Source organism: Rhinolophus ferrumequinum, chromosome 27 (assembly GCF_004115265.2).
Source record: "Rhinolophus ferrumequinum isolate MPI-CBG mRhiFer1 chromosome 27, mRhiFer1_v1.p, whole genome shotgun sequence".
Taxonomy (NCBI): domain Eukaryota; kingdom Metazoa; phylum Chordata; class Mammalia; order Chiroptera; family Rhinolophidae; genus Rhinolophus; species Rhinolophus ferrumequinum.
In genome coordinates, this window is record NC_046310.1 from 13,956,572 (window position 1) to 13,984,193 (window position 27,622).

Below are 27,622 nucleotides of genomic sequence, written 5' to 3' on the forward strand. Positions count from 1 at the left end.
GGCCGGGGACCGCCCCGCTGCAGGGCCGACCCTGGGCGGGGTCAGCGCCGGGGCTGGAGACCAGCGGAGAGGGAGTCGCGGGAGCCGGGAGCTGGAGGGCCAGCCTGCGGATCGCCGCCGGAGCCTGGGAGCCTGGGCGCCGGGGAACCGACGACAGTAAGCGCCCGGGGCGCGTGGCACGCAGCTTCGGGGCCGAACGGCCGAGGCGGGATCCGTGGGGCAGAGGGCGCGCGACCGGGCGGTGGGGCCGGGTGGCCGCGGACTGGGGGACGCAGTCGGGCCGCGCCGTCCCTCCAGGGCTCCGATGCGACTTACAGACAGGACTTCGCTCCCATTAGTGTCGCGCGCCCCTTTCCCTCCCCACCCGCAGCTGCATCCCCGATGCGGGGACCTCGCGTGCCCGCAGCTGGCACCCAGCCACCCTTCTGGCTTCCAGAGCACGCAGTTTGGAAGAGGCCCAGGCGAGCCCTGCCTGCCGGCTCGGGCCGCCAGGGCAGCGACTTCCGCGGCCTCCCACCCGTTGGGCACGGCCGGCCGCACGGGCGCGGCACGGCCCCTTGTCCCGCTCTCCCGGAGAATAGGGGTGCGTCTCGGCCCCGCAATGACATGCATGTGCTTGTCCCCGGACTCCTACCGCCTGTCTCAAGTCTTTCAGTTGCAATATGCTTTCTTGCCATCTCTGCCCTCCGCCCTGGTTTTTCCCTCTCCTCCCCCGTTACTTTTCTCTTGGGAGGGAAGGCCAGCCGGCTCAGCTCAGCCTAGCGCACCGAAGAGGAAACTTGGCCTTGGGGTTATTACAGTTCACCGTGTAGTGGAAACCGACAGATGTAGCAGTCCTAGGAAAAGCACTGCAAATTCCTTCAGCCTCCCTCCTGGCAAGGGCGCATGGACTTCGAAGCTGTGGAACTTGGCTTCTGGCCCCTCGCTTGCCCTGGCTCCTTCTGCAGCCTTGGGAGTGGGGCTCTAGCAATGCTATAATCCTAATGTTGACTTCTTAAAGTTGTGTTACCCCGCTTCTGCTTCCCTCCCCTCCACTGTATAAATTTCAGGCTCCCCAAAGCCTGGATCCACCAGGGGCCTGGATGGGCAGACACCCTCTCCCTCTCTGATGCCCCTGTCTCTGCCCTGGCAGCTCTGGGACTGCTCTGCACCTGAGGTAGGGGTCGGGGGCAAGGGGACCTATGCATTTGGCATCTTAGCTCCCAGCGCAGTGCCTTTGCCCAGATGTGTGAGATGTTTTGGGAAATTGTTGAGGACCTTGGGATTTATGCCTGTTTCTGTGCTGCTGCAGCCTCCTGTGAATTCAGCCTGGTTCAAAGTAAACATTTTCAGGAAACACCACTGCTCAGAAAGTAATGTCTTCTGGTGCCCTGGTTGCTTCCTTCAGGGAGTCAGGGTTTGGGAGATGGCCCCACTGAATCTGATTTAGCGAAAAGCTCTTGGAATGTTCTGTGGTTTTTCTTTCCCAAATTTCCAGATCTACGAGGACCCTGTGATGACTTCCTCCTGTTTCCCTTAGGAAGTGTGGGCAGTGGTTAGGGACTGCCTGCCTTCTGCCCTGGGTACAGAGGCTCAGCAGGGAGCTTCTTTCATGGGGTCTGTAGTTTTGTTGGGGGAAAGATGGACAATAAAGAAAACAAATATATAAAATATAAAGTATGTTAGAAGAAGACCTAAGCCATGGAGAACAATAAAGCATTGAAGAGGGCCGGGGAGTGTTGGTAAAAGGAGAAGGTCTCACTGAGAGGTGATATTTGGATGATACTGAGGAGTAAGAAATTAGCAAGCTGCTATCTGGGGTGACAGTGACCCAGGTAGAGGGAAGAGTAAGTGCAAAGGCCCTGTGGCAGGCTGTGCCTTGTGTGGCTGAGATGTCTGTGTGTGGGCCAAGCAGCCACCAGTGTCCTCTGGTGTGAGTGACCTACTGGGTAAACAGAACTGGCCCAGCCTGAGAGCTGGAGGACTCCAAACTTTCTGCTGAGTCCCCCCACAGTTCCCAAAAGGAAAGATGGCTATGGAAAACAACTGCTCAAGAAGGCAGCCAGAATGAACCTGAAAGCCATCTGCTCCAATTCAGCCCATCCACGGGACCCCATCCCCCTCTCAGCTATGCCTTAGGCACCCCAGCAGATGTCTGCAGGAAGTTACCGAATGCCCTTAGGCAGAGGAGCCTTTAGAGAAAGTGCATCTGACCACTGGAGAATGTGGAGTACCCTCCTCAATCCCTTCCTGTGGTATCCTGGTTCATGTCTGATGTCCTAAATCCAGTACCAACTGGAGCTCACAGGGAGCCCCTGTGTCACTAATGCCCAGTGCCCCTCCCATCCGCATAAGAGTCCAGCATGCCTGGGGTTAGTGATTATTCATTCGCCTGGCATCTTGACTTTTCCCTTTCAGCATCCTAGCCAAGCCCAAGCTGCCCAGACTCCACGTCTCCATTCTTGAACTGAAATACTCAAAGACGTGGAACACAGCTGGGCTTAAAACATATGGGAGGGCTGACCGTGAGCTGGTCACCACTGCTGAAGAAATGACCCAGAACATACTCCACTGGGAGCTGGAGTGGGCAGGCGGGGGCAACTGGGCAGGGCCTCTAGGGTCTCATGCACAAAGCCCACCTCTGGTAGGGCCCAGATCCCATCATTCCTTTGAGAGGTAGTAGAGTGATGTGGGACAAGAATTGGCATAGAAGGAAAACACGGCTCATGTCCTAACTCTGCCATTAATGTCACCCTCCCTGGGCCTCATCCAAAAAATGAGGAGGCTGGACTATCCAATCTGTAAGACTGCTATGTGCAGCTTTAATATATGATGATTCTGTGCTAAGTCCAAAGGGGTCTTCAGGGAAGCAAACATGTAGGCGGGAGTGGTCAGTGTGGATGGGGCCTGGGTGGGCCCTGCAGCCTGTGCCCGGTCCACTGAGGGCAGCTTAAATGGAGTGAAGGCCCTGGCCCCAGCGTGCTGGGGCAACAAACCCTCAGACGGAGGTTAGGGGCCCAGGACTGAGGCAGAAGGCTCCCCGCTCAGCCCAGCTGGCCTCCTGGGGTCACCTGTGGGGGGGCTGCCTGTGGGTGTTCTTGGCCTAGGCTGGCCGATTTAGGAGCAGAGGCTCCAGGGGACTGTGTGGGTAAGGTGGGGAGGTTGCAGCAGGGAGAAAGCACCCCAATAGTTGCCCCAAGCGGAAACCAAACCTTTGCCAAGGATCCAGCCACCCCTTTCCTTAAGGAGGGCGGGGTGGTGGGAGCTCTGGGAAGAGCTCCCTCTCACGTTGACCCTTGAACAGCTTGGGTTTTCTCCAGTGGGTCCACTTATAGGTGGATTTTTTTTTTAATATATTGGAAACATTTTTGGATATTTGCAATTTAAAAAAATTTAAAACAATTGAAACAAACTAGCAGACAAACCTTATGATTTTCTTAGTAACATTTTCTTTCCTCTAGCTTACTTTAGTGTCATAATACAGTATATAATACATATAACATACAAAATGTATATTAATCCCCTGTTTGAGGTATCGGTAAGACTTCCAGTCAACCGTAGGTCACGAGTAGTTAGTTAAGCTTTGGGGGAGTTAAAAGTTGTATGTGGGTTTTTGACTGCGCAGGGGGTTGGAACTCCCTAACCCCTCCTCCCGCGCCCCCAACCCCCCACATTGCTCAAGGGTAAACTGTATAACTAGACTCACAGTTGCCCAAACCAAATTCAAATGGCAGCAGCCTTTTACCATCAAGGTTTATTTACATTCCTGAGGGCGGTCACAGTTCATCCTTTCTCACCCGGAGAGAGGCTATTTTCACTTTCTAAAGTCTAGCCTACAGCATTCCTCCAGATGGGCTCAGAGACCTGGGGTGGCGTCTTCGTGCCCTCTGGACCCTACTGTCTGTCTCTTTGCTTTTGTTGCCTGGAGGGTGGCCGGGCACTGTTCTCATGAGGAACCAATTTAGTGCACCGTCCAGGTGCAGCAAAGCCCCACCTGTTAGGCTCTCCAGGCCTAACCAAGTGCTTGCATTAGGAAAACAAATAATGCTCTTCTCTCTGAGGAGTTCAGAGACTTTTCAGAAGATTCTGTAGCTAACCCACAAAGGGGGACCCAGGTCAAGAACAGGAATTTTTGCTGCCTTTAGTGTTTGGGAGGATTGATAAACAGACTGGCTGAATTCCGATGTCGTGGCACTTGACCAGCTGAGTTAACTCAAGCAGACTACTTAGCCTCTGAGTTTCATTTTGCAGTCTCTTCAAAACAGAAAACCTGCCCCTCACTTCTCAGGGTTATTGCTGTACATGTGGTTAAAGAGTTTTCCCACCCCCGTGGCACAGTCCAGAGCTTCTCTGAGCTTCCTAACAGGAAGAGGTTGTGCTGCCCAGACACGTACTGGAGGGGTTCTGAGGGTCCCCGCCGTGGGCCCCTCCAGCTGGTGTTAGCCGGGATGTGGCCTGCACTGTGGGTGTGCAAGGGCTGCAGGAAGCTGAGGCCGGGAGCAGGAGGCCTGGAGTGTCTCTGTGCCCTGTGACACAGCTGTGCGGCGCCCCTCAGAGAAGCCAGGGTGTGGGCCACCCCCCTCCCTGCACTTGCTCCAGGTCACCACCTCCGGTTGTCCCTTAGCAGCTCAGCCTGGGACTTGGCTTTCCCTGTGGAAGGAGCGACCTTTGCTACATTGGGTGGTGGCTTTCCCGTGTACTCCTCTTGTTAGAAGGAGACACTTGGGCCTTTTGGTTCCAGTGCCAAGCCCCGTGATTAACCCCTGTAGTGACTAGAACACCTCGGGAAAGTCTGACTCTCTTGCCTGACTCTCTTTACTGCGTTTCAGTTTTGCTTCCCTCGCAAGTTGTCCCTGCGAGGGGGCAGGAGTGGGCAGACCCAGCCACCAGCTGGGGGAAGGCGGCCTGTGTCTTCTTCCCATAGAGGCAGGGCTGTTCTCAAGGTCACGGTGACACGCTGTCAAGATGGCATATCTTAATTTCAGGATGGCCGCCAGGACCTTTGCTTGAACCCCAGAAGCATTGTTAGGCTTTTGTGACTTTTTATTCTTTTATGCAACCCAAACCTTGCTGCAAGCCAACTGACCCCACCGAGATACCAACAACCCAGAACATTCCTCAAACTCTGACAATAGTCCTTGGGGCTTCTCTACATGAAGCACATGGCCCTTTTGCTAAGCCCCAGGCAAGAAAGCTGGCTCAGGTTACTCAGCCAGGACCCAGCTAACAGAGCTATCCTGTTACACACCATTGAGGAAGCTTCCAGATGGGGAGCACATTGCTGAGGAATAGCCGACTTGGGGAGGGGAGAGAGGACAGAGGGTGGTTAATGGAAAGAAAACCAAATAGGTGGATTATAGAGGCCACTTCTATTATCCCCTGAAATAGGAGACTTGCTCTCCTCAGACAGAGAATGCCAGGTATTGACATTCCGTGGAAGGTAATGCTTTTTCCTCATAGGCAGTGAACTGTGTTCCACTTGGATTTTTTTCCCTCTGGTAATTTAAAACCGGTGGAAAACTCAACAGCTTTTATTTTCATGGGCAGAACGTGGGCTGGAATAGGACTTCGCATGAAACTCGCCGCACAGGAGCCTGTGAACCCTACCGTGTGGGGAAAGCCTGGCTCCTCCTCGCATTACATAACTTAAAACTGGAAGGTTGTGTAAAAGTTTGCGGTAGGCGCCACGTCAGGGGTATTTACAATCTGTGGAGGTCGCCATCCCCTCTCTAAAGCTGCTCAGGGCCAGCCAGCCCCGCCTGGTGGCCCTCTCCTTATCCCAGGCCATTCTTCCCCACACTTTCTGCCTTCCAGCCATACTGGTCTTCAGGTGTTGTATTCCCACCTGGAACCCCTGGTCTTTCCTCTTGCAAGGATCATGACTTAACTTCCCATCTTGGTTCAGGTAGCATTTCCTCAGGGAAGGTTCCTTCAGCTTCAAGCTAGGCCCCTCTCCCCCACGTTTACTGTTCTCGGGGATTTAAGAACAAAAAGTGAAGTCCTGTGAAAGCACTTCTGTGTGCCCGCACTTTACCCAAGTTAACTCATCAAACCTTCCCTAATCGGTAAGGGAGGTACTTTATTTTCTCCATCTTGCAGATGGGGAGACTGAGGCATGGGAACAGCAGGCACTGGCCTAAGGTTACGTGGCTGGCAAGTGGCAGGGCCAGGATTCAAAGCAGGCGGTTAGTGCCTGCCCAGCAGGCAGGCTGGCTCCAACTCGGTAAATGTTTTCATTAGGCCCTAGTCACAGACTCTGCTTTCATCCACGCAGGCGTATGGAGCCGGGAGTCCCTCCCAAGCAGATGGTAATGTCCCTTCATACCATGACTCCTGAGTTGGAGTCAGGCCCCAGAGCAGGGTTCCCTGCAGAAGGCTGCCCCTCACACTGCTTCTCCGCTACTCCCCTTTCTTTTCGCCTACACACCCCATTTTTCCTTTCCCTGGGGTGCTCGCCCTCGCCTATGCTCCCAGGGCTCGGCTCCAGGTCCTGCACGGAAATAAACACGGCCCTTGTGGGTACAGAGCGTCCTGCTCCGACCTGCCCACCTACATTCCGCCTAGCGTACCCTCAATCCTCCACTGGGGGCTGGGCTTCAGGGGAAATGGCTGTGGGTGGAGAGGCTGGCAGAGTGCTGGGCCATGGGCGTCAGGGAGCCCCTCCAGGCTTCTCCCCTTCCATGGTGGGCCAGCCTGCCACCCTGTGTGGTCTCTGCTGCAGTGAGCTGGCCTGGGAATTTGGGGGATCACTGTTGGGAAGCCTCTGGGAGCCCCAGGGCTTGGGCGGCTCGACACTGTGTTGGTGGCAGGAACATCCCATTCTGCGTTGCCTTGGTAGGCCAGCCCTGAAGTGGAAGGGGAGCCATCTGTTTTTCCCTTTCCGCTGGATGTTCCTTTCGCCTTCCCCCAGGGAGAAGCAGCAAGACTGGGCAGGGCAGGGAGGGGCCCAGGCCCAGACCCAGGCGCAAAGAAGCACATGCAACCCCTGGCCCTCCTTTCTCTCCGGCCTGGCATCCAGGCGCACGCAGTACCATTGTTTCCCCTCACGCCCTCTGCCCCCCAGTGTTCTGCCTGTGCAGTCTTCTCCCAGAAGGAGAGGAAGTTCTCAGCGCTCATGTGAGTCTGAGTCACGGTCAGGAAACCATCAGCCAACAGGGCATGGGGAAGAATTCTCACATGTATGACAGAGCTGGGCCTGTGTCCACCTTCTCACCTCTGTTCTTAAAGAAGCCTTAGCCACTCAGCGTGCAATGCACTTGGCCCAAGGCCAGGTTCACGATAAGCGCTGAGTTGGAGTTAGCTAGTACCTTTCTATGAATTTAGGAGCATTTTCTGATTGTGAAGTTCTCCCTACCACCCCAGCCAGGCTTTGAGGGAGGGGAGTCTTCCGAGGGCAGACTACCCCGCGCCTCGTTGCGTTCAGCAAGATCCCGACTCTGACTGAGTTTCATCTTTTTCGATCCCAAACTCTGATATTTGCAGTGTGCCCGGGATATGGGCTCTCTAGTCTTCGTTTGGGGAGAAATTTCCTATAATGCCGCCTGCCACCACCTCCACCCTCTTCCTGCATCTTACGGCCCATCTCTACAACTAGGCTGAGTAGGCCATATGTAATTCCTCAAGGAGAATTCAGCCATCTTTCTGTTTAGAAGTTCTAGTGATTTTCTACACTGTCATTCCAACAATGTTTGAATTCATTTGTTCATTCAAGAAATATTTAGTGATCATCCCAGAACTGCCAGGCACTGAGGACATGGTCAGAGGGGAGCCAAAGCGACATGGTCTCTACCCTCAAGGAGCTTACTGCCAGTGGGGGAGGCCAATATCAGTCACATAACCACACTGACAAATGTCACCGTGACAAGGGCTTAGGAATGAGAGGTGTGCCATGCTGAAATGGGTCAGGAGAGGCTGCCCAAAGAAGGGACACTTGATCTGAAATCTGAAGGATGAGCGGGAGTCAGGTAGCTGAGAAGGAAGGGAAGAGCGTTGCATTCAGAATGAGACAAAGGACTGCAAGAAGATGGGGGTGGGGGGACTGACGCCCAGCGGAAGGGGAGAGTTGGGCAGGTCAGACCACATAGGTCTTAAAGGCCATGCTGGTGTTGCTTTTTCTCAAGGGGTTTCTCAAGGGGTTATTTAAGGGTTTTTACAGGAGGTGTGACATGGTCAGATATGCATTTCCAAAAGAACATTCTGGCTGCAGAGTGTGTTGGAGGAGGCACAGCAGGTGTGAGTGGACCGGGCAGGGGGCTTTGCTGTGGTCCAGGGAGAACACAGGAACCTGTGGTGATGGTGGGGATGGATTTGAGATATATTTTGGAGGTTGAGCTGCCAGAAGTTGTCCATAGATTGGATGTGGGTGGAATGAAGGAGAGAGGGGTTTCGAGGACATGGCCTGGGTTTGGGGGCTTGGCATTTGGGAGGTGGGTAGTGCCAGCTCCAGAGAGAAGAAACTCCAGAAGACAAAGTTTAGGGGGACAAGATCACAGGGCAATTTCAGATCCACTGGAGTTGGTTTGGAGACATGCATGGAACAGTCAAGTTGGGAGGTGGGTGTACAGGTTTGGAGGTCAGAGGAGGTCTCGATTAGAGACACGAGTCTCTCATCTGTACAGAGGTGTAAGCGGGGGACATGCTCACAGAAAAGATGGCTCCAGGTGGACACGAGTTCTCTGGCAGCTCCTATTTCTCTGGCAGCCCAGCCAGCTTTGTTCACCCCGTTTCACCTTGTCACCAGGCCTCTGGCACCCATGCATTTCTGCATTAATCTTTGTCACAGGGGTTTCTTGGCCCCTAGAAAGTCACGCAGCAGACAGCCTAGACATAGCTGCTTGAGCGTGTTTTGTGCAGCTCTAGTGTTGTAAGGGCGTCTGACTCACTCTCAGAGTGGACTCACAGGGTCTGTCACTTAGGGTTTCTCATATTTTAAAAAATGTATCATCATTTTTGTTATGAGTAGCTAGTACAGGCATCTGGTAAAAGATGACTTTTTTTTTTTTTTTTTAAAGGGCAAAAGCTTATTCCATGCAAGTTTATTCCCTCCTTGCAGGCAGGCACTGTTGCCAGTGTCTGGGTGTCCCCTGGAAACAGTCTTCAACCTGGATTGTATGTGTCCTTTGGTGCCCATTAATCATGTACGTTTTTCTGCACCCTGCTTTTTTTCACTTAACTATGTGTCACAGAGAGCTGTCCCTATCGTCATAGAGATTTACCTCTTTTTTCTTCACCTTCTGCATAGTAGTCACAATAGGAATATGTCACAGCTTATTTCTCCAGTCCCCTATTGATGAACATTCACAGTGTTTTGAATCTTCTGCTTTTATAAAAAGAAAAAAAGAAGTGCAGTGAATAGAATTGCTGGGTCCAAGGCCATCTGTATTTTACATTTTGACAGGTATTAGAAAATTGCTTTCCATCCAGTTTTTTATTTAAAGAACTGGTCTGAATACTTGGAACCAAATAACACCCTTTTTTGTCCTCCAGAGGGATGGCTCCATCTTAGAAAACACCTCTGCGAGAGGCCACCCACTGCATTGTCTGCCCTTTAAGAACCTACCTTTTATGTCCCTGGGGCAGCAGGAAAAGGTTTATCATAAAATGTTTCAGAGATAGAACATGAATATAGCATTGAAAATTTTGAAGACCGAGCATTTGTTGTTCAGAGTTTGTCCATTGGGGGACTTGATATATTTTCTTTTCCCCCTGACTTTCTCAATTAGTTAGGATTATGTTAGGCTTTATGTAATAGAAAACTCAGAATAACAGTGGCTTAAACAGTATAGAAGTTTATTTTTCTGTCATGCAATGGAAGTTTGGGAGTAAAGAGTCCAGGACTTTGCTGGTGGCTCCCTCCGTCTTTCTCCATCATCACTGACTTCCATCCTTAAGATCACTTCATGGTCCAAAATGGCTATCGTCATGCCCATCATGTTCAGCCATCATGCCTAAGTCCCAGAAAGCATGACAAGAAGGGGGAAGGGCCTGAACTACGGAATCAGGGCTCTTTTCGGCCTTCCACACACAGGCAGGACCCATGTACTCTTGTATAGGTTGTGTATCGGACAATCTTAGAGGATGCCATTACTAACCAAAATACAATAAAATAAAAAGGTTCAGGCTATAATAAAGACTAGAAAAAGAGTTCTTTGGAGCAAAGGAAGCATTGCCATCTGGGGCACAGATTCAGGTAGCAACTTAAATTGTGCTCCAAAGAAAACAAAGCAACGGTGTATTTGTAAAGGGCAGAACCGGAAGAGCTGTTTTCATTTCGGTCCTCCATATAAATGAAGGATGACGGCTAGGTCTCAGCTGGGATTGGTTAGGCCCATTATAGAAATGGAGGATGCTGGTTGTCGAAACGGATTGGTTGGTTCCTTTCAAGGGGAAGAATGAAGCTGCTATGGTGCTCATGATGGGAAGTCACGTCTCTATGTGTCCCTGTAGTAATCACGGATCCAGGATGTTTGTTGTTCAGCCTTGAGCTGAGTTCAGCAATAGGGCCACCACTTAACGATAGTTCCACGAACTGAGACATAAGACCTGCTTAGGCCCCATTTCCTCAATGGCCTCCGACTCCATTTTAAATGGCTCTCTTAGCAATGCTTATTCCATTTTATTTTCTCCCTCATCACTGTTCACATCATGGATTTGTGTTTTTATTTACGACTACTTTCTAGCCCATGGCAATGAGGTGTCTTGTAACAAAAGCAGTATATTAGGTTAATTTTCAGACAGTATTTTGAGGAGTGGGTGTTTTTTCCTCATTCACACAAAGGTACTGGCTCCGCCTCAGATACACTTACAGCTCTTTGTCAGCACCTCATCACTCTGTCATACTGAGCTGCGAAAAAGGGCCAAGAAACATAGTGTTTAGCTGGGCTTCTCCAACGAAAATAAAAATTCCATTGCTAAGAAAGAAGGGAAGAACATAGCTGGCAGTCTCCCACGCTATCTCAGTCTGGTGGCATGTTTGCTGGAGCGGCCAGCTCAGTAAGGGCAGCCGGGGTGGAATGTTGAGATTTGCGTAATCTGTTACAGAAGGGTCATCTGAATTGCAAACACAATTTCTAAGTTAAAACTCCTGGGTCCGCTTCATCATGATAAAGTAGTAATTTATGACAGAGATAAAGTAGGGACTCCTTTCACCTAATACAGAAATAAATGAAACAGCTGTATTTCCAAGTTCATTAACTGTCAACTTTTACACTGAACATGAATGTATATTCTTGTGGTTCTTCATCCACACCATGCACTCACTTTCCTTCTTCCATGCCTCTGTGCATGATTTTTTTTCTTCCTGGATGTGTCCCCCATCCCACCATTACCTTCTGCCTGATAAACTCCTATTCGTCCTTAAACACTGTGTCCCCTTCTCTGTGAAACCTTTGTGGCAGACTTAACCACTCTGAGTTTTGCACACTTCTCTTCCATCAGTACAGTCACACACCACTTAACGACGGGGATACATTCTATGTAGTGAGTTGTTGGGTAATTTTGTCATCATGTGGACATCAGAGAGGCACTTCCACAAACCTGGGTGGTATAACCTACTACACACCCAGGTTTTGCAGTGTAGCCTATTGATCCTGGGCTACAAGCCTGTACAGCATGTGACTGTACAAAACAACATGAGATTAAATCAAGCACAAGAGGAAATGATGTCATCAAGAGATGCAGTAAACATGAGATGAAACATCTGAGACTGTGGCCAGCATAACGGAAGACTGTTTTACAGCAATTTTTTTTTTATAAGTACAAAAAGTACACTCTAAAATAATGATAGAAAGTATAGCATAGGAAAGACAGCAAGCAGTAACATGGTCGTTTATTATCATTAGCAGGTATCATGTACTGTACATAATTGTATGTGCGGTACTTTTATGCAACTGGCAGTGCAGGTTTGTGTACACCTGCATCCCCACAAACACGTGAGTAATGGGCTATGACATTAAGACAGCTACACTGTCACTAGGTGATCGGAAAACACACCATTCTGAAGTCTCATCATAAATTAGCTTCACTTGTCTTTGTCCTGTATTTAATGGAATCATGTGACGTGCTGTTTTGTCTGCCTTCTTTGGCTCAGCACTGTAGAAACATCACGTCATCGTGTGTGCCTGTAAATTGTTCTTTCTCATTCTATGGCATTCCATTGTGAGTATGCCACAGTCTATGGTGGATGGGCACCTAGCTTGTTTCTAGTTTGGGGCTCTTACAAATAGTACTGCCATGAACATTCTAGTTTGTGACTTTGGGTAAACACGGGACACATTTCCGTTGGGTCTAGACCTAGGAGTAAATTGCTGAGTCATGGCATTTATATTATGTCCAGTTTTAGTAGATTCTGCCGAATGGTTTTCCAGAGTGATTGTATGGAAGTCTGATTACATTTTGATTTATCCTGGCTGCTCTCGAGGGCTAGTACCTCAATTCCAGTTGTGAGGGTACCTCCTACATACCCCCTGTCGCCTTAAAGGTAAATGCCTTACTTGAGACTTCCAGTGGCAGGACTAAGGCCCCCAGCCAGAGCGGGGATTGACACCCAGCATCCCAACTTCTGGTGTGTGGCTGCACTGACTGACCCTGAGCGCCACTGTGTGTGGAGTGCTGTGCTTGGGACGACTGGGGGACACAGAAGAAATAGAAGATGGCGTTCTAGCTGGAGGAGACAGAAGGTGACTTGGAAGGCATAGCAGCATTTCTTCAGCTTCTTGCTGTGGGCTGGTGGAAGCTGTGAGAACAGTGGGAAGACACTCAGGCCCAGGCTAGCCAATAAGCCCAGGTGACCTCGAGCAGTGTCGTTTGATCTCCCTAAGCCTCAGCCCACTCTCTGTCGTGATGGGCTTGATTGTGACAGCATTAGTTCTGTGGTTTATTGGCCATCTTTTATAAACAAGGCACAGTGGGGATTTCGGGTTGAAAAGGATATAATCCTTGGCTTTGAGAAGTACAGTTTCACCAGACAGAGAAATCTTTCCCAAGTAAGAAAGCATAAGGAATAGAGGTGATCTGGGGAAGGGTACAGAGCTTGGGTTATGGCACCTGGTGGCCTGCATTTGAATCTTGCCTCCCCCACTTACTGGCTGTTTGGTCTTGGACAAGTTACTCTACCTTAGTTTTTCATCTGTACAATGGGAATGTTGTGAACATTAAATGAAACTGCTCAGAGCAGTGACCTAAGAAGGCCTCGTTGACATAGCCTGTTACCCTCAGACAGTGAGCCCATAGGAGGGAGAAGGCACTGGGGTGGGACTCCAGGAGAGGGTATGAATACACGCCACTGTAGAGGTAAGAGAGGATCATGGTGGAGAGATTTTGCTGGCTCCTGAAGAAGGAAGAGCAGGGGGTGTTTTGTTGTTTTTTTCATCCCCCCCATCCCTGTTCAAGAGCAGGGTTTTAACAGGGATATGGAGGGTGTCCTAGGATTTGGAGCTCTGTTTTGGGGGGACAGAGAATGGCCTAGTGTAGCTTCAGGGGCTGCAGAGTGTGTGTGGGGGGTGTGCCTCATGTGTCTGACTAAGGGTTTAGACTGTAGCTTGCAGGTTGTGAGAAGCAGAGGTTACGGAATTTCTCTGGGTGCCCCTCCTAGGAAAACAGAGTTGGTAAAATTTGAGAGTTGAGCTGCAGAGCCTTTCCCAGGCCTGGCTAGGGGTAGCAGGTTCCCCTGCAGCTGTAGCATTTACTTCAAATTTCTGACGGGATCTTGGATACTATGGATGCAGAGTTGTGGGTCCACCCTTCCCCAGAGGGTCATAACCTCTGAAGGAGGGCAGCTCGGGTAGCCAGCCTTCTGCATGGGACCAACTCACCAGTCTGCAGGCAGAGAGAGGCTCTGGGATTCTCTGCTCACCTGGTTATCTTGGCGATGGCGTTTTCTCTTTGCCTTTCTTCCATATCCTGTAGAAGAGCCAGGGTTCCTCCCACCTCGGGCCCAAGTGTTCATTCAACAACTGTTGGTGGGCTCCCTGCCTCTGCCAGAACTGGGCTCGGTGCTCGCTGGGATACCTTGGGGAGCAGTGTCTTCTGAAAGTCTACAATCCAGGCTAGAGCAAGGGTTCTCAAAGTGTGTTCCCGGGACAAGCAGCAGTAGCAGCAGCCTCACCTGGAAACTTGTTAGAAATGCTAACTGTCCGGCCCTACCCCAGACTCCATGAATCAGAATCATAGCTTAACAGGCTCCCCGGGTGATTCTAACACATCCTAAACATTGAACCACTAATATACAGCATGGGTCCGCAACTGAGGTCAATGTCCTCAACAGGGAACATTTGGCAACGTCTGGAGACATGTTTGGTTGTCACAACTGGGGGGCGAGGGGCATCTAGTGGGTAGAGGCCAGGGATGGTTTTCAACACCCTGCAATGCAGTCCTCACAGCAAAGAGTTATGTGGTCTAAACTGTGGGCAGGGCTGAGGCTGAGAAAACCCACCCTAGATGAGATAGGATAGAGGGCAGAGTGCAGTGACTCTTTCCCCCCTTTATTCCAGATGTGTCGCTCCCTGGTCACATGACCTGGGGCAAGTCACCCCTCACCCTGCCTCAGTTTACCCAGCTTTGAAGGGAGGGGTTTGGAGTCAAGGTTGCTGAGTTCCTTTCCAGCTTGGGTGTCTATTGGCTCCACCCAAGCCCGTGGGGGTCCCCCTGGAGGTTGGGTATTTGTAGCCCTTTTCTTCCTCTCAGGTGCCAACTGGCAGAAAGAGCCTTAGGGAGGGGAGGGCTCTGTCACCTGCCTGGTGTCAGCCCCCTCCCAAATCCAGGCTGCTGCTACCAGAGTCCAGTTGGCTTCGGGTTTCCGGGTGAACAGCCTTCCCCGTTGTGGTTGATGTTTGCTTCCACCGGCCCGACCCCAAGGAATCCACCCTGGGGAGGAAAGAGAGCCACCAGCCGGCTCCACACACTGGCCTGCTTTGTGCGGGGAGCTGGGCTGGCAGAGAGGACCCTCTCTCCTGAGTCTCAATCCACCACTTTTCTCATACTCTAAATAAAGGAGCAGCCCTGTCCAGGGAGCTCCTGAGGCCTGAGGGCGGCTCCCTGGACACCGGCCTGCTGGACCTGGCCCTTCCCGGCCCCTCCAAGCCCCAGGGGGTGAGGGACTCTTCTCGTTCCAAGCCCTGGAGCATGGGGGCGGAGTTAAACTGAATGCAGAGTGGGAGCCTAAGCTCTGATTGGTCGGACTCCGAGGCCCCGCCTCTCCCCAGGCCCGCTGACCCGCCACCTCTTTCTCCATTGAACCGCTGTTGGCAGGAACGGGAAGGTCTTGATTATTATTTCATTTTTTGGAAAAGTTGTGCAGGCCAGGGAAGCAACTGGGGCAGACGGCCGCGCGTCCCGTGCAGTCGTGGCTTGCCTGGCTGTGGGGCTCCCAGAGAGCAGGTATGAGTCTTAAGGCTGAAAACATGCGATGGGGAAACAGCATGGGGGAGGGGGACGATGTGTGCAACAAGCTCAGTGACAGGGAATGAATGCTTTGGCTGCAAATTCTAATCCTCTTAATTGCGGTGTGATTTTTGCCTTAAATTCATGAAAAGAAAAGTAAATTTCAATGAATTTTAGCTGCTTATTGGGTGGATTTGCATGGTTTGTCACATCCCTTGAAAGCCCATTGGCAGACAGTCAATGCCTGTTACAGCTGGCTAACCGAGAACACCTTACCTCGTGTGCATTTAATACCCTCTATTAAATAAAAAGTGGTTACTAGGTGTCAAATTAACACACTGCGCTAAAGCCTGCTTTGCAATTTGAGATCAGTGGCTCTAAAGCACTGTCTTTAAGCCAAGTAGTAATATTCTTAGTATCTTAGTTAGGATGCAAGAGAAAGGGCTTTAAAATTTCTCCTTGCATCTGTTAACTGTGCCTTGGCTGTGCTAGAGTGGGCCACTTAATGCCCCTTGTCCTGGATTCCCTGCATTTAGATGGAATATTGAACCCTGGTCATTGTAACACTCTGGGCCAGCATGGTTCAGTTTGCTGCATGAAATCTAGGGGAGATAACCACGTTGCATACACATCAGATTAGCTGAGTTGGCAGGATCACGCAACTGTAAAAACGCGTTGGGGAGCGGGGCCCGCACCTGCAGCCTGCCCTGCCTCTCCTCCAGGTCTCTAGAGTGTCGCTGTGTACAGAGCTCCACAGCTCTGCTTCCTTGGCTGCTTCCCAAGGAGGTGGTCAAAGGGTGAGGACACGGCGCTCGTGTCGACAGGTGAAAGCCCTGGGATGATTCCGCCCAGAAAGGGAAAGTGGTGCTCTTGGACTCTGGGCCGAAGTCAGGTCAGGAGAGTGGTTTGTAAAAGGAGGTTGAAGAAGTTCATTATTTCAGCCTCTTGGACAACATTGTGCAAAATTTGTCTTATTTGCTTCCACCGCACACACTAATTGTACAAACATTGGTAGCGTGCCTTGCTGTGCCAGGCGTTATGCTGGGCACTGGCGTCAGGGCAGTGACCAGGACAGACAAAGGTCCTGCCTCCCCAAGCTCCAGAGGATCATTGTGCAACCCACCTGCCAAGTGAACTTTGCCCTCTGCTCCTGCTGCTGGAGGCAGCTCTGCTCGCTGCTTTCCACCTCCTCCCACATGCTCCCCACATGCCCCACAATCCCTAAGCCTAGTCCTGCCTTCACATACCCCGGAGGCTAGTAGCTGGCCCTTCTCCATCTTCTGCAAGGGTAGGATTTCCTGGCAGGGACAGAGGGTCTCTAGAAATGGAAGAAGCCTGTGCAAGTTGTCTCTTCTGCATCCCTTACACTAGGAGGGACTCATCTCCAGCTGTCCCCTGCCTTGTTTTAACTGTAGGAGTGCTGATTCCATCTGACACGGGGAAGACCAGGCACTGTTGGTGCTTCGGGTTGGAAGGTGAAAGCCATGGCTTGTCTTTGGGCTGGGGGTAGGGTACACACTGACACACCACATGGCACGTCTCCGGCTGGGTTAGCGTAGGCCTGCTCTCTGGCACAGCTGAGACTTCCAGTACATGGGGACTGAAAGGGGGAGCCACTTCAGCCACTTATCTCACAACTGACAGGGGGAGATAGAAGTTTCATGGTGGACACTGGCTATGGTCCCAGGAAGAATGCTGCAGTGGATCCTAAGAAGTGAGCCAATGACCAGAGAGATGGGGTTGGAAAACTGTCATCGTCATTTAAATGCAGGTGGCAAAGGCACTGGTTCAGAGGAGGGGACCGGGCATGGAGGGGCCTGAATCTGAGTGGCATCAGGACTTGGCGATGGGTGGGTGTGAGAGAAGAATCAGAGATGGTTCCAGGAACTGGGGCTAGGAGCTGGGAGGTCAGTGGGGTCGTGGACAGAAATAGGGCGTTAGATTTCCACTGTGGTACAGGAAGACGGAAGAGCCAACTCCAATGGTTCTCTGTCAGGAAGTTCCATTTCTGGACTGCTGTGAACGAGTATTTCAAGGAACGGCCCCCGGTGGCCCAGTGCTCAGTTTAGAGGGGCAGCTCTTGGCAGGAGCAAACCTCAGGGCCTTGGCAAGCTCCCCCCGCCCCAGGGTCCTGTGGGGGAATAGAGGGCACACTAGGGTGGGTTTCCTAGCAGAGTCCTCCCCTACCTCGGGTTTCCAAGACAGAGTCAGGGGCAGGGCTGCAGGGCTGTGGCTGTGCCAAGACCTCAGCTGAAACACGATGCTTTCTCCTCCAGTTGGGTCCTAGCCACGCTGCATCCAGCAGAACCTCTGCAGCCTCTGGCACGGGGATCGTGTCCATATTCATGCACATTGAACCTTCTGTGATTACCTCCCTGGGACTGTGTAAGATGAGGAGCTAGAAGGTAACAGAGCTGCCCAGTGTCTTCCTGGTACTGGTTTGCAGGAATTAAGCTCTTCTTTCTTCCCTTCTGAGAAGAAAGTCACAGCAGTCAGACAAATGGGATGAAAACAGCTTATACGAAATTTCATAGGCAAATCGATAGACAGAAAGTAGAATAGTGGTTGCCTAGGCTGGGGTGGGGTGGGAGGCGATAAGGGGGGTGATAGCTGCAAGGTACACGGTTTCTCTTTGTGATGATGAAGATGTTCTGAAATCGTGGTTATGGTTGCACAAACCGGCGAACAGACCGAAAATCATTGAGTTATATACTTTAAATGGGTGAATTATATCTCAATAAAGCTGTTTAAAAACCAGCTGAGATGTGTGGCCATGTTCGGGCTATCTAACACTCTCCCCCGCCCCACCCCAAATTGACTTTAACCTTCCAGCACTTCAGACTCCTCCCTTGCGCCATATACACATCCTGAGGACCAGACCGTCTCAGAGAGAGACAGCAAGGGGCTCGAACCCTGGCTCTGTTCCCACCCTTAGAGACCTTGCTGCATCTCCCTCGGGGAAGGGAGTCACACGGGTGGGGAGAAGCTTCTGGAGTAGAAGGCCCCTCAGAGAAGCATGAGGCCTCAGGAATGTAGCCCCCACACCCAGGGCTGTGTACGAGCCAACCCTCATTGAATTTCATAGCTCAGAAGCATTATGGGTGATTTTTGTCTCTTTTTCTGTTGTTTTCCAATATTTCTATACTATGCTTATATTATTGGGGGTTTTTTTAGGTCAAAAGTATATAAAATCAGGGAAGGGTTGGGTGGGAGAGAAGTTGGGGGTATGGCATCTCCGGCCAGAGGCTGGGGTGGTCTCTGTGGCTGACGGACTCTCCCCCCTCTGCAGGAGTCATGTGGCTGGAAATTCTTCTCGCCTCAGTGCTGGGCTTCGTCATCTACTGGTTCGTCTCCCGGGACAAAGAGGAAACGTTGCCACTTGAAGATGGGTGGTGGGGACCTGGGGCGAGACCCACAGGTGGGGAAGACGAGAGCATTCGCCCTTTCAAGGTGGAAACGACAGATGAGGAGATCAACGTAAGGCCCCTTTTTCCAGGCAGGGCTGGGCAGAGGGGAGGCGAGAAGCCCCTTCTGGGGTTGGGCCTTAGGCTGGGGCTGGGAAGGAAAGAAAGGCATCCCTCTGGGGCGTGTGTTTTAGTCCGCTCTTCTCCCACGGGGCATACAGCTTGCTCCAGAGAGACGTGCCCAGCTTGCCCACTCTGCCTGCCGGGTCCCTTCTCCTTCCCTCCTTTCCCCACCCAAGGCCCATCACTGCCCCAGTGGGAGGGGAGTGCCTGCTGGACCCAGTTATGTGCATCAAAGGCCACAAAATGTAACTGCTTCACCTCCTGTGTGCCCGACCTGAAACCTGGGGAGTGAGCTTGTAGGAGAAAGCAAGCAGGCTTTCATCAGGGCCTGGACAGAGATTCTGAGTGAAGAGCAAGGCCATGGTGACATAAAATGCTACAGCACAAAGCTGCTGCAAGGGCCAGCATTGGTTAAGCACCTACTGTGTGTCAGGCATCCAGGGTCCCATTCAGCCCCTGCAGTAATCCTATAGGGTAAGGACTAGTGTTCCCATCATACAGATGTAGAAATTGAAGCTCAGAAAGGTGAAGCAATTTATCCAAGGTGACAGAGATAATAAGCAGAAGGATTTGGACTCAGATCTGTTGAACTCCAAAGCCCGTGCCCCTACTCCACGCAGGACTAGAGTCAGGAAGAAGGTGACCCGTGGAGTGGGCTGATCTGAAAGCCAGGCTTAAGCAGAGCCAGAAGGGTGGGTGGGAACTGGGGTGTCCCCACCCATTCTTGCTTTCCTTTTGTGGGTATCAGAGCACTTGCTGTGTGCTCGCACTCTGCTGGATGCCTGGAAGGACAGGTTGTTCCCTCTCATCGCTCATAGTCCAGAAATGTGCAGAGAAAAGTTAACTAAAAGATTAATGGGACAAATACTGTAAGAAGTGCCAAGAAAAAGATACGAGAAGTCTGCGAAAGAGGGGATGAAAAGGCAGAAACGGGGCTGCACCCAAGAGAAAGCAGGCTGCGACTCCCTTGGTGGTAGGACTTGATAAAGCCTCATTATTTAGGGCAGAGGCTGAGCCCTGAAGATAACTCCTTTAGTGGGTTCTTAGGCTCAGAGCCTAAGAGCTCCGAAATCTGTTTGGGGGTGACTCAAGTGCATGGGGGAACACTCTGGGAAGGGTAACACTTGAGAGGCTCCATGAGCTGACTTGAACTTCCCCCAGCTGGGGCTGGTCTCTTGGCCTGATATACACCCATTAGACCTGTGCTTCTGCTGGCCTGTAATTTTTATCCCACTGAGTTCTCATTCGGTGCTATATGTCAGAGTCGGAAAGCCATGCCCCATAGGACAAATCCATCCTGCCACCTGTTTTTATATAGACTCCACGCTAAGAATAGTTTTTACATCTTTAAATGGTGGGAAAAATCAAAATAAGATTAACATTTCGTGATGTGAAAATCATGGCATTCACATTCAGTGTCCATAAATAAAGTTTTATTGGAACACAGCCACACCCATTGGTCCACGTACTATCCATGGCTTCCACACTACAAGGACAGCATGGAGTAATTGCAGCTCAAAAAGCCTAACATATTTACCTTCTGGCCCTTTACAAAAAAAGTTTGATGGACCTTGGGTAAGTTAAAGATCTGTATTGTTCATATATTTAAACCTGAAAGATGAGAAATAAACCTGAAGTCAAAAGTGAAGAATGGCTGCTTTGGGTAATAGCCACTGTTGTGGGAAACAAAGTTTCTTCTGGGACAACCCAGAGCACAAGTCTATAGACCAGTGGCCTCCTCACCCTCTCAGATGACAGGTTGGAAGATTGCATGGCCTCTGCTGTAGTGCAGTGTCTTGTGGCTACAGGGTTTGCTCTGTCTTCCGGAAACAAACTTTCTCTGTGCTCTGTCCCATCTACCCCTCTCTCCTTGGGGTCCTGCATTTTGCTCCAGGACTTACATCAGAGAATCGAGAAAGTTCGTTTAACCTCACCTTTGGAGGATAGCCGCTTCCACTATGGTTTCAACTCCACCTATCTGAAGAAAATCCTCTCCTACTGGCGGAATGAATTTAACTGGAAGAAGCAAGTAGAGGTTCTCAACAGATACCCTCACTTCAAGACTAAGATTGAAGGTATGTTTCCAAAACACCAGCTGGAGGGGGATAGATGTCATGGGAACAGCTTTTTTAGACACAAGATGTGACTTAGACAGAGCTGGGGAGACCCAGAATCCAATTATTGGTCATTGAGATGTATTTGTAAGGTATAAACTCAGCAGGATGCCAAAATACTGTGAAATCCCAACAAATACAACAGGCTGAGCCCAGGTTCACAGGCTGTCTGCCCAGACCCCACAATGCTGAGCTGGCTCCCTCCCTTCCCTGGGCCCAGCAAGCCTTCAGCACACCTCTTCCTGGCTCCCCAGCCTGGGGTTGGTCCAAGAAGCCCTCCCTTCTCACTCGCTGTTTGCTGCTGTCCTCCCTCATGTTGGGACCTTTACAGGGTCCTCCTAGCCCTTGCACTGACCCATGTTGAGCTCAAAGCTCTACCTCTGACCCCATCCCAGTGTTCTGTCCTCGTCGCTCGGCCTCCCTGTTCTGTGGTGAGCTTCTGGCTCTCGCCACTATCCTGGGCCTCCCACTGCAGAGTGGTCTCTACAGAGGCCTCCAGAGAGGCCCAGCCCATTCCCTCAGACAGGAGGAGACAACTGCCCGAATCACAGGGAGGGCCAGACCCAGCTCTCCAGACCCCCAGCCTGTCCCGGCTCAGGCCCTAGCTGGGACACCCCCCCGCCCCCAAGGCCCTCCCCTCACAATCCACCAGGCCAGCGCTGCCTCTGAGCCCAAGTTGGCTCCTAACCCAGCAGCCTGGGCATAGAGCATCTTGCTGGCACCACAGACCTTTAGAGGAACCGAGAGAACATTTCCTCCTCACAGGGCAAATTATGAAGTATGGTTTTAACATTTGTCTTAATTTAAAAAATTCAAATATTTAAAATTCAAAAAGTACAGAAGGATGCACAGTGAAAAGGATCTGTGCCTTCTCCCAAATCCCAGTTCCCTCCCCAGGGATAGGTTCTGCTTCTCTTATGTCGGCTTCCAGGGAGAGCCCGCGCACACACAAGCATGTATGAATATATGTTTGTTTTTTTTTCCTAATTTTAAACCCAAATGACAATGTGATAGAATTTGAAGGAAAATGAATCTCATATCCTGCAATGTGTTCCAAAGGAGGTAAGATTACCTACTAAAATAAACTTTAAAATAAGAGTAAATTTAGCAACCCGAAAGGACACCCAGGATATATTGTTAAGTGAAAAAAATAAGGTTCCAAGATAGAATGGATGTAGGGTTCTATTTTTGTTAAAAGCAAGTTATGTTCTCTAAGTGTTTAAAACGAAGTCTGAACTGTCACAGCCAAGAGGAGCCAAAGGAGACATGACCATTAAGTATAACACGGTGTCCTGGAACAGGAAAAAGGACATTAGTTAAAAACGAAGGAAATCTGAGTAACATTCCACTGTATGTATATACTGATATCATTCAGCCTGAAAAAAGAAGGAAATCCTGCAGTGCTCAGTAAAATAAACCAGTCACAGAAATACTGCGTGTTTCCACTTATCTGAGGTGTCTAAAGTTGTCAAGCTCGTAGACGCAGAGAGTGAAATGGTGGTTGCCAGGAGCTGGGAGGTGGAGGAAAGAGGGACTTGCTAAGTAATAGGTATAAAGTTTCATTTATGCAAAATGAGTAACTTCGAGAGATCTGCTATGCAACATGGTACCTATGGATAACAGTACTGTATTGCACACTTAAATATTTGTGAAGAGGGTCAGTCTCCTGTTAAATGTTCTGACTACCATACAATTTTAAAAATAACAACAAAAAATACCCTAAGGAAATCTGAATAAAGTATGGACTTCAGTTACTCATGTATCAGTACTGGTTCATTCATTATAACAAATGTACTAATGTGAAATGTTGATGGAAGAAGAAACTGGGTATGGGTATATGGGAACCTCCTCTGCTATCTTCCCTATTTTTCTACAAATCTAAAATAGTTCCAAAATAAAAAATTTATTTGAAAAAAAGCTTGGATGCACAACACAATATTCTCTTCAGATAGTGGGATTACATGGGATTTTCCCCCCTTTTGATTTATCTGTGTTTGCTGTTTTCTGCAGGAAACATGTATTATTAGTATAATGAATTAACCACAGACCAGAAAGAACAGTGGCTAAACTGCTGTCAACTCCAGCCCTCCTGGTAGAGCGTTGTAGGTGTTAAAGCAATCCTGGCCTTATTTGCTGTGACCTCCCAGGCGCTGTCTGGGCCCCTCACCTGGGAAAGAGGGCTTTTAGAGGGATGCCAGAGAGCCCTGGAACCTGCTCACCTGCCCCGGGCTAGGATGGCATTCCGAGTGCCCAATATTCTACTCTGCCTAAACAAAAATTCTCCACTTCAAAAAAAATTATGCATTTACTATGTCCATTGCAGAAAAAATAGAAAGTACATAGAACACGAAAAAACAAAAACAAAAGCACTTGAAATTCTGTTCAGTCATTTTTACATTTTTATAGTTTATCCTTCTAGACTTTAAAATTCATATACATGCAGTATAAAGCTATGCATACATGTGACTGTTTACAAGAGTTGGATCACACACGGATATGACTTAGAATTTTTCTTTTCCCATGGAGCAATACATCCTGGACTGTTTTCTATATCAAATAAACACACATCTTTCCCCCCAGGGCTGGATATCCACTTCATCCATGTGAAGCCTCCTCAGCTGCCCTCTGGCCGCACCCCAAAGCCATTGCTGATGGTGCACGGCTGGCCGGGCTCCTTCTTTGAATTTTATAACATCATCCCATTCCTGACTGACCCCAAGAACCATGGCCTGAGCGACGAGCACATTTTTGAAGTCATCTGCCCTTCGATTCCCGGCTACGGCTACTCAGAGGCATCGTCCAAGAAGGGTACGGGGGCTTCTGGAGGCCGTGGCACCGCCCCCGCCTCACCTGATGGGAGCCAGGTTTTCCCACCAGGCTCTCCTTCCGGGAGGGTGAGGCAGGGAGTCACCTGGGACAACTTCCTTCAGAACCTGAGGATGCTGGGGAAGGGACCTGAAGCTAGAAGGAAGAAAAGCAAGCGAGGGGGGCATTTTTATTATGCAAAGGGCCCACGAGTCTTCTCAAGATCTGAGGAGTGCAGTGGATCAGGGACCGGGCAGAGCAACGGTCACTGTTCAGGGCTGGCTCAGGGGTCTGGACTCTTGCGTTCTCAGGACTGTTCCAGGCCAGCAAGGCTGACCAAGCCCCACACGCTGTGTGGCCCCACAGAAGCCCAGCCGGGTTGGCCTGAGCCCGTCACGTGCCTGGCTGTCCACTCACTCCCTCTCCACCAAAGCCGGCACAAGGCACCCCACCTTTGGGCCCCAGGACTCCTTCTCTCCTAGCCTGGGGCAAGGGGGGGGCAGTGAGGAATTTCACAGGACACCAGGAGGACCCAACGAGTGACCTCTCCATGACTGTTCTCTTTCTCCCTCACAACCAGGCTTGAATTCAGTGGTCACTGCCAGGATCTTTTATAAGCTGATGCTGCGGCTGGGCTTCCAGGAATTCTATGTCCAAGGTGGGGACTGGGGGTCCCTGATATGCACCAACATGGCCCAGCTGGTGCCCAGGTGAGCGTCACTGTCCGGTGCGTGTGTGCCCAGTGTCTATGAAGTGGACGTCTGTGCAGGGCGGCAGGGCTATTCACCCCACACCCTGCCAGAACATAGTGTGTGAGCCTTGGAGTGCCCTCTTGGTAGGGGCCACCTAGGCAGGATGCTTATGACCCCAGGGGAGAGGAGGGAGGGTCCCCTGTCATTCAGCTCTGCCCTTGACGTGGATCCTCCCTCCATTCCATGTCACACAGGGTTGGTGACTCTGGGCCAAATGCCCAGGTACAGAGGTCCAGATAGAGAGGGCCAGCTAGAGGAGGGGAAGGTCAGAAAATAGACCTTTCTGATGGACCGAGTCCTGGGAGAGACCTGACTGGAACTTTCTAGAAACAGTTTTCTCCCCAACCTGCTCCTTCACCTCATGTGGCCACCCAGAGAGGCAGAGACGGAAGAGGGCTAGACCTGGTGGCCTCTTCCTCCTCCTCTTCCTCCTCCCTCCCCCTCTTGCCTGACACCAGCCCAGCCTCACCTGGCCCTTCTCTGTCCTCAGCCACGTGAAAGGCCTGCACGTGAACATGGCTTTGATTCTAAGAAATTTCTACCCCCTGACCCTTTTCCTGGGACGGCATTTCCGGGGGCTTTTTGGCTACACTGAGCGGGATATGGAGCTGCTATACCCCTTGAAGGAGAAAATGTTCTACAACATAATGAGGGAGAGCGGCTACATGCACATCCAGTCCACCAAGCCCGACACTGTGGGTGAGTGCTCAGGAGGGGCCCTGGCTCGTGGCCTGCTCCACAGGGCCGAAGGGAGGCAGTTTCCATCCCTTCCATTTCGAATGCACCCCAAGCATCAGGGCAGCGCTGTGCCCCACCGTAGGCTCCCTGCCCGCGGTGCTGCTCTGGGGGGCCCTCACTACACCTCAGTCCTGACGGCCAGCTCCCTGGTGCCAGGCCTGAGCTGCTCCCTGAGTCTCTCCCTTGCTTCTTCCCACACCAGGCTGTGCCCTGAATGACTCCCCTGTGGGACTGGCTGCCTATATTCTAGAGAAGTTTTCCACCTGGACCAATTCAGAGTTCCGAGACCTGGAGGACGGAGGCCTGGAGAAGTGAGACCCCATGTATCCCTGCTGTGAGCCCCCCATACCAGCAGCACCCCCATCACCCTCCGCTCCCTTTTCACCTGGGTGGGGTGGTCAGCAAGTTCCATCTATTGTTGGATGACTCATAAATCCTCCCCCTCTGACCAGCGTAGACCCGACGTCTAGATAAGGAACCTTGAGGCACAGAGAGGTCTTTGCTCCAAGCCTCACAGTGGACTGGATAAGATTAGGACGCAGGGTTCGAGACTGTGTATGCTCTGTGTGCTAAATAGCCTCATTCTGGGGTCAGTGAGCACCTCTTTATTACAGAGAAGCAGGAGCAGCCCAGGGCCTCTCCTTCCTGGAGCCCGGAGAACCTGGCATCATGGCCGTAGGACTGCATGGTTTGTGGGAAGCCCCTCCCCAAAGGTGGCTGCAGAAAGATAGGGGAGCTTTCAAGGCTACAGCCTCTACAGTACACGACTCCCAGGTCCCTAGCCTGACTCAGCTTCCATCGAGGTCAGCCCTGACCCACCTTCGCCTACATAGTCAGCACTCCGCATTGCCTAGTATCATGGTAGCTGGTGACCCCAGGGTGAGCCTGTGGCGTGGGGACAGAAGCTCCGACCTTGCAGTGAGGTCCGAGGAAGGAAGCCAGATGTGTATGGGACCTGGCAAATGCTTGCAGCTGGGAAGCAGCAGTCTTGTTTGTCCACAACTGCACCTGGCACTGAGCGCAGCCTTCGGTTCTGCTTCCCCAGGAAGTTCTCTCTGGATGACCTGCTGACCAGTATCATGATCTACTGGACAACAGGCACCATCACCTCCTCCCAGCGCTTCTACAAGGAGAACATGGGACGGGGCTTCATGGTCGAAAAGCACTATCGGTGAGTCTGCTTGAGCCCAGAGCCAGCCTCTGAGGAGGGGTCTCTGAGGCAGGACGCAGGGGGACCCTGGTCTTGAACTCAAGAGAGGGCATCTGATGGCAGAAAAGTACAGCCTTGCCTGCAGGGTGCACTGGGTGTGTAGGATGAGAACACAACTCAAAGAAGGTCGGGGGCGTTCGGAGAAATCCCTCTGCCTTTAGAATTAGCTCCTGGAGAGAACCCTGGACCTCCCCCAGGTCCAGGATGCTAGCCTGGTGTGGCACTGATGGTTCTGGGACTTTCCCTGGCACCCTTGGCTAATCTCATATGAAGACCCTCAGGGGGGCAGCAAAAGGAAAGGGGACAAAGGCAGGGAGTTAGAGGCTGTCCCATCACACTCACCAGCCTGGGCAGCCCTTCCAGAAAAGGGCCCTCAGTGGGTTGGAACTGAGGGGGATGGTTAAAAGCTTAGGTCCATCCCTTTCTTTATGGCTTCCCGTGGGTGGGCCAGCTGACCCTTCCCCCGCCTGTCCCGAAACCCTTTGCTGTTGGGAACAGGCTGCCAGGTGGCAGCCTCCCCCATCAGTGGGATCTCTGTCCTCTTCCAGGATGAAAGTCCACGTGCCCACAGGCTTTGCTGCCTTCCCTTGTGAGTTGCTACACGCCCCAGAAAAGTGGGTGAAGTTCAAGTACCCGAAACTTATTTCCTACTCCTACATGGCCCGTGGGGGCCACTTTGCTGCCTTTGAAGAACCGGAGCTGCTCGCCCGGGACATCTGCAAGTTCGTGGGGCTGCTGGAGCGGCAGTGATGCCACTGGGGACCAGCTGTCATCTCAGAGGCAGCCCCTGACCCTGTGTGGCAGGCTCCCTTGCTGAAACCTGCCCTTTTACGGGAAGTCCCAGGTCTCCCACTGCCAGCTTCCCCAGGGAGTAGGGCTGGCAGGGAGGCTGCCCCCATCATCTCTTGGTGAAGAGCCCCTTTTCTGAGGAATGGGTTTGCTTCTGTCCCCTGCCCATCCCAGGACCCCCACGCTCGTCTCCTCCATGCCCACTCCCCCACACATGTGTTAAACAACATGGCTTTGATGATAAATGATTTTACTTCTAAGAGTGGCTGGAACTAAGTGACCTGTGCCTGCCCCCATCCCACGTGGGGTTCCCCTTCTAGCAGAGCTGGC

At 51.4% G+C, this 27,622-nt stretch overlaps 1 protein-coding gene across 3 annotated transcripts; it reads left to right on the forward strand.

The window, feature by feature from the left end:
• EPHX1 (epoxide hydrolase 1) lies at positions 1-27,552 on the forward strand. Of its 3 annotated transcripts, XM_033099821.1 has the most exons (10): positions 15,200-15,354; positions 17,634-17,762; positions 18,647-18,834; positions 20,779-20,959; positions 23,579-23,806; positions 24,384-24,513; positions 25,046-25,254; positions 25,496-25,604; positions 26,339-26,464; positions 27,052-27,552. In XM_033099821.1, exons 3-10 carry the CDS (start codon positions 18,652-18,654, stop codon positions 27,251-27,253), a joined length of 1,368 nt encoding a protein of 455 aa, XP_032955712.1. In that variant the 5' UTR covers positions 15,200-15,354; positions 17,634-17,762; positions 18,647-18,651; the 3' UTR covers positions 27,254-27,552. The 3 variants fall into 3 exon arrangements, with proteins under 3 accessions (XP_032955710.1, XP_032955711.1, XP_032955712.1); XM_033099819.1 differs by lacking the exons at positions 15,200-15,354; positions 17,634-17,762 and adding an exon at positions 1-156; XM_033099820.1 differs by lacking the exon at positions 17,634-17,762 and having other exon boundaries at positions 15,198-15,354.
• Positions 27,553-27,622: the final 70 nt, after the last annotated feature.

Bases quoted from the DNA above. Each gene is read 5' to 3' on its own strand.
- EPHX1 (XM_033099819.1), top strand. From the start codon at position 18,652: ATGTGGCTGGAAATTCTTCTCGCCTCAGTGCTGGGCTTCGTCATCTAC. The intron at 24,514-25,045 runs GTGAGCGTCACT...CTCTGTCCTCAG, and splicing joins ATGGCCCAGCTGGTGCCCAG to CCACGTGAAAGGCCTGCACG. The intron at 25,255-25,495 runs GTGAGTGCTCAG...TTCCCACACCAG, and splicing joins CACCAAGCCCGACACTGTGG to GCTGTGCCCTGAATGACTCC.